The sequence below is a fragment of the Coffea arabica genome, chromosome 6e (assembly GCF_036785885.1).
Source record: "Coffea arabica cultivar ET-39 chromosome 6e, Coffea Arabica ET-39 HiFi, whole genome shotgun sequence".
NCBI classification, from domain to species: domain Eukaryota; kingdom Viridiplantae; phylum Streptophyta; class Magnoliopsida; order Gentianales; family Rubiaceae; genus Coffea; species Coffea arabica.
The window spans coordinates 51,800,615-51,806,382 of NC_092321.1; the positions used below are offsets into that span (position 1 = coordinate 51,800,615).

Sequence of the window (5,768 nt, forward strand, 5' to 3'; positions counted from 1 at the left end):
TACATGATGAATTTTAGCTGCACCTATTTTTATATGATATAAATTGGATGGAAGAGAAAGTAACTTTTTCAATACACATTTCTGTCCAAAAATGGTATTTGTAATACCATTCGTCATCTTGATATGATATCCATTTCGGTAAATATCTTTAAAATTCAACAAATGTCTTCGAGACTTAGTATTATAGAGTAGTGCATTATTATCACAAATTTAATTATTTTAGGAACAAAAACAATGGCTTTTCTAGAACCTTCGATCAATTTAACATTACCATTTATTCTATTAACATTTGGTTCTCTCATTTTCAAATAGGAAAAGTAACCTTTATTTTTAAATATAGTGTGCATAGTACGACTATCAATGAGACAAATATCACCATCACCATTATTTAATCTCAAGTATTTGATATCCATTTTTTTCAAGACAAAATAACAAATTAAATTAAATATTCATAAGGTTTAAGGTCCATAAATTACATAATTTATAAAATAAATTACATAAAAGATGCGAAAATAACATAAAAGCAAAGTTGTAAATAAATATTGGACATTTGGCATCTAATCATTTTGCATCTTAGGACGTTCAAAGAAATCAACTACCTCAAGGTGTGCTATATCGGCACCATTATCACCATAAACATTCTTTTGATCAATAAAATTTATTTTGATGCTTTTGTCTTTCTTTTCAATGATGCTTCATAAAATTCAACCAGATATTCTGTCGTATGATAGGTACGGAACCAATAACTTTTCATACACATCGAAAATATTTTTCCTCATAATTTTTCTTTCTTCAACTTTCTTATCATTATTTTCCTACTTTTAAAAGTTATTTTGTTTCTTGCCATGGTTATGATTATTATGATTATAAGGAACATATCTATCACGATTGCAACTATGACCATGGTCACATTCTCAATCATGACCAGAATTTTGAGATTGAGTCGTATTCACCTCATGAAACGGGTTAGCACCAGTTGGTCGGGACTCATGATTTTTCGACAATAATTCATTAGTTTGTTCAACCAAGACAAGACATGCAATGAATTCATAATATTTTTAAATCTCTTTTCTTGATGTCGTTACTGTAGGAGCATATTCGAAACATAAAAAAATAGAGGAAATTTTTTCTAACATATTCTTATCAGTTATATTTTTACCATACAACCTTAATTGAGAAGTAATTCTGGATGTGGTTGAGTTATATTCATTAACAGATTTAAAATTTTGTAGCCGTAGGTAATGCCACTACAAGAAAATTGCGTTTCTGTGACAGGCGAAAGTCGTCACTAAAAATTCAGAAGTCATCACAAAAAAAGTCAGTGACGACTTTTACTGCTGTCACAGAGCTGTCACTAGTTCTATGTCACAAAAGGGGGTCCATGTGACGACTGTTGAAAGTCGTCACAAACGATTTCGCTTTTGTGATGACTCTTGTCGTCACTCATTATTGTACATTGTATGACGACTTTTATTGTCACTAAACTAGCTAAATTCTTGTCATAGTCAACCCTTGGAGTTGTCACATTATGCTTCCGTTCAGTGACGACTTTTGTTGTCATTGTTTTCCATCCATAAAAAGTGACGACTTTCTGGTGTCACTAGTGAAACTTGTTGGCAATGATAACTTTTTTTATTGTCATTTATTTTTTTTGTAAAAAGCAATAATCTAATGTTAATTACGCAACATAGCTGCCAACAATCACAAAACGTTCATTGAGTAGCAAGGAGAAAAAAAAAGCCAACATACGAAAAGAAAGCCAACATTCATTTCCAATAGAAGATCAACCCAAATACATATATATATATAAATGTTGCCTCAAATGAGTCATAAACCATGCACCATCCAAAATAAGCCATTCAGTTACAATACTAGTGATTTCCCATCAACAATAGAGAGTAGTAAAGTTCTATACAAAAATATGAGCACGATTCCCATCTAGAACAAAACATGAGCACGATAGGCCTTGTAGTCTTCAAATCAAAAACCATCTTCACAGCAATGACTGGCTTCTTCTTCTTGGGAATCGTGTTAGAACCTACACGTTACCAAAATTGAAGCAATGAGCACTGGTGTTAAAACTGGAACTACACTTCTAGATAGGCACCATATTATAAAAACTAATGTCACTCTAATTTGAAATTATAGCAATCTAAGTAAATTGCTTAACACAAAAATAAAGTGAAATTATAGCAAATAAGACATTGAATGTAGATTCTGTGAAATATAGAATAACAATACAAACACAATAAATATCTGCATGTTCACAAATATATATGCAATAACAATAACAATAACAACAATAAAATCCTAAAATCATTGAGAGCCTAGATGATCGTGAACCACACAGTATATCAAGAAAAAAAAACACACACACACACACAATCAAAGGTGCCCCTTTTTCCTTAGCACAAAAAAAAAATTCTGATACAGAAAAATTTAGATGAGTTCGACAAAGAAAAAAGTGGAATACATCCCAACGTTCAAACACCTTTGCTTTAAAAACACTAAAGTTTTGGTTGCAACATCCAGCACCTCAATGGCTGTAATTAAACATGAACAAGATTTCAAGCACCTAAATCAGCCTCAAGCAACTCAATTGCATTAAACAGGAATCAGATTTGGTGGAACCAGATTTCAAGTGCCATCAAGCAACTAAATTGACATCAAGCAACCCAATTGTATTAAAAATGAATCTCTATTTTATAGAACCAGAATTCAAGTGCCTCAATTGTGAAGGATATGAAGAGCAAACAATTTATTTATACCTGACACAGAAGTTGCTATTTGCGCAAGTCTTTCAGCTGGTTAGCTAACTTATCATACAGGCTTCTTGTTTCTGTTTGTTGCTGTTGCAAGGTCTTAATCAACTCTTGCTGAGCAGTGAATTGTTGAGTTACTTCTGCAGCTCGTTTTTCTGCTTCATCTGCTCTTTTTCGGCTGTCCTCAATCTCATGCTTCCAGCGTTCTACCTCAGCAGCTTGCTTCTTGGTTGCACTACGACCGCGGATGTGTCCAGGTATGTAACCAAGTTCTTGCTCGCATATTTCCTTGCTAGTCATTGAAGTTGTAGCATGCAATTCCCTCATTTTGTCCTAGGCAAGTAAAAAATATGATCATTATGTAGCTGGAATGGATGTCAATAATTTAAAAATCCATTATCCAAGTGAAACAGCTCACCAAGGTCTCTTTTGCTTTGTCATTTACTAGCCCCCTTGACTTCTTTGACTTTTGACTTAACTCAAACATGTCTATCTCTGAAAGCTCGACATCTTCTTTCCTTTTCTGTCCAAATTTTCAATTTTTTCATTTTCAGTCATATGACAAAAAGGATGTACATGTACAACTGTTGGCTGGGTTTCAGATTACCTTTTCCTCAACAACTCTTGCAAGCGATTTTGTGCCAACAGTAGTATGGCAGTCATTTTTGGCACGATTTTGCTTGTTACGTTCACTAATTTTCTGCCACAAATTAGTGAAAATTTTAACTGACAAATATTAGCAAATTTGTGAAGTGAAATCTGAAATTTAATAAAAGGATAGGTTATTTTGATAAGCTAACCTTAAATTCATCATTTTCAAAGTAGCTGACCAGCCACTTCCAATCTTCTTCACTCACACCTTCAAGAACTTGCCTCAATGCTTCTTGCCTTGATTCAAAACTCTGGAAATACCTGTGAAGCCAATATCGATGGTTTCGATATTGTGTGTTTAACTGCCTATTAATAGCAGTTTTTGAGGTGATGTGCTCTGGAAATCGAAAGTCATCCTACAATAACAGTGCAATCTACTTAAAACCAAGCAAATCTAAAGCAGTAAAATCTCTCATACTTTCTGGATGAAATTAGAGTATTAGCAGGTCAACAAATACCGTAACCGTGCTGTATATGCCTTCTCGGTCACCGGGATTGAGATGGGACCACTTTGGAACATTAAGCCTAGCAGCCTTCCTAACAACACAACCCCCTTCTGTGATGAAGTATTGAGAATCCTTCCCAACAATCCGCCGAATACAATCATCAATTTCAATGGTGAGCGTCTCATTAGCCTCCCTTTTTTTTGATAATGATAGATTTCGTGTACGTCCTCTTCTTCTTGCTGCCAGCAGCATAGCTATTAAGAAATATCAGTCCATACATTACTTTGACCACATTAACAAAGTCAGTCATGAAATAGAAACTTGGTTTTTAATTTCAGCCGTGAAAATGAAGTCTAACTTACCATTTTCTTGCTCTTCCGAAACTGGATTTGTCTCATTTTCTCCGGATGCACGAGACTCAGATGTCTGAGGGTGTATCATCCTACTCTCACTTGCAATTTCTCTAGGTGAAGAAGTTGGAGTGACATATATTGCATCCTCTGAGGATACACTCTTGGATGCACTTCTTGGTTGATTGCTTCCAACTGAATTAGGTATTGCAGGCTGTTGTGCACCTTGAGCTTTTCTCTGCAGCATTTGGCCTCGCTTTCCTGGTCCAGCCATCTAAAAGTAAGAAGAAGTTAGTGTTACAGCATAGTATAATTTAGGAATAAAAACTAGTTAGCCGGAGTTAAAGAGATTAAATTTAGTGTCATGTAGTCCTCATCAATTTCACCTATTCCGAATCGATGTCATTATCACTAAGAATCTCCTCTTCGTCTTCCTCATTGTTAGACTCATGTTCATTCACTTCATCATCATCATTAATGAAGTCTTCAAAGGTGCCATTTGAGCTATTTTTTGACTTCTCAGCATGTACAATGGATGAAGGTACAGCCTTCGGTATCTCATTGTCTTCTCTTGAAAGTAATGGTGGATTGTCAAGGTCTATTATAATAGTGAAATCCCCAGTTGCTTCTTCTTGATATATTTCCTCAACCATTGGTTCTTTTTCTAAATCTTCAGGAACATCATACAAGTGCCTTGGACTGAATCTCTCGACGACAAACCAGTTTTTGCCTAGTTTCAAGTCTTCAAGATAAAAGACTTGTTGGACATGTTGAGGGAGGACATATGGTTGGTCTTCATACCATTTTCTGGACGAATTGACACTTGTGATACCCCATTCTTTGTCCACTTGCATCCCAACACTATCATCGGTCTTCCACCAGTCACACTTGAATACTATAACCTTTTTTTTCCCGAGCCAGTATCTTACTTCAATAATTTGTTGTATCACACCATAAAAATCGATCATATTGTTACCATGCTCACCTCTAACTACAATACCACTGTTTTGAGTCTTTCTTTGCCTTTCCCAATTTTTCGTGTGAAACCTATACCCATTAACCATGCAGCCCGTATACATGCAAACTCGATTGTCTAGCCCAAATGCTAATGCTCGAAGCTCACCATTGGAAGCCTCACTGCCATACATAACCTAGTAAGGACAATTTCACCTAAATCAGTAATTTATTGTATTAGAGATAAAAAAAAGTAGGTTGTCCAAATGACACTACAAACATACACGCTGTTTAACCCATTTTGCAAATTCTCTATCGTGCCTTTGGTCCACATTTTCAGCACTCTCTGCCTCCAACTCCATTTTATGCGCACTATAGACAAAAACAATCACCTTGTATAAATTTGCCTTTGAACATATCAAAATATAGAACAACGGTACAAGCTTTAATTAACATTAAAAGCTTACTTTATATAGTCCTCAAGCTCATCACAATTGTTCAATATAAATGTATGAATTTTTTCCAGCTCTGAGTCAAGGAAATTGCCCCTTTTGGGCCCTCCAAATGGACGACCAGGGCATGAAAAAATGGACAATTCACCAGTA

The 5,768-nt window shown here is 35.1% G+C and overlaps 1 protein-coding gene and 1 long non-coding RNA gene across 2 annotated transcripts; both read right to left on the reverse strand.

Moving 5' to 3' along the window:
- Nucleotides 1-2,783: 2,783 nt before the first annotated feature.
- On the reverse strand, nt 2,784-4,300 carry LOC113693257 (uncharacterized). Its single transcript, XM_027211819.2, has 6 exons — nt 4,222-4,300; nt 3,872-4,098; nt 3,563-3,769; nt 3,370-3,462; nt 3,181-3,285; nt 2,784-3,095 (listed from the first exon to the last, which is right to left on the reverse strand). Exons 1-6 carry the CDS (start codon nt 4,298-4,300, stop codon nt 2,784-2,786), a joined length of 1,023 nt encoding a protein of 340 aa, XP_027067620.2.
- Nucleotides 4,301-5,481: 1,181 nt separating this feature from the next.
- LOC140009648 (uncharacterized) lies at nt 5,482-5,768 on the reverse strand. Its single transcript, XR_011817118.1, has 2 exons — nt 5,631-5,768; nt 5,482-5,535 (listed from the first exon to the last, which is right to left on the reverse strand). It is a non-coding gene; the product is annotated as an uncharacterized lncRNA (long non-coding RNA).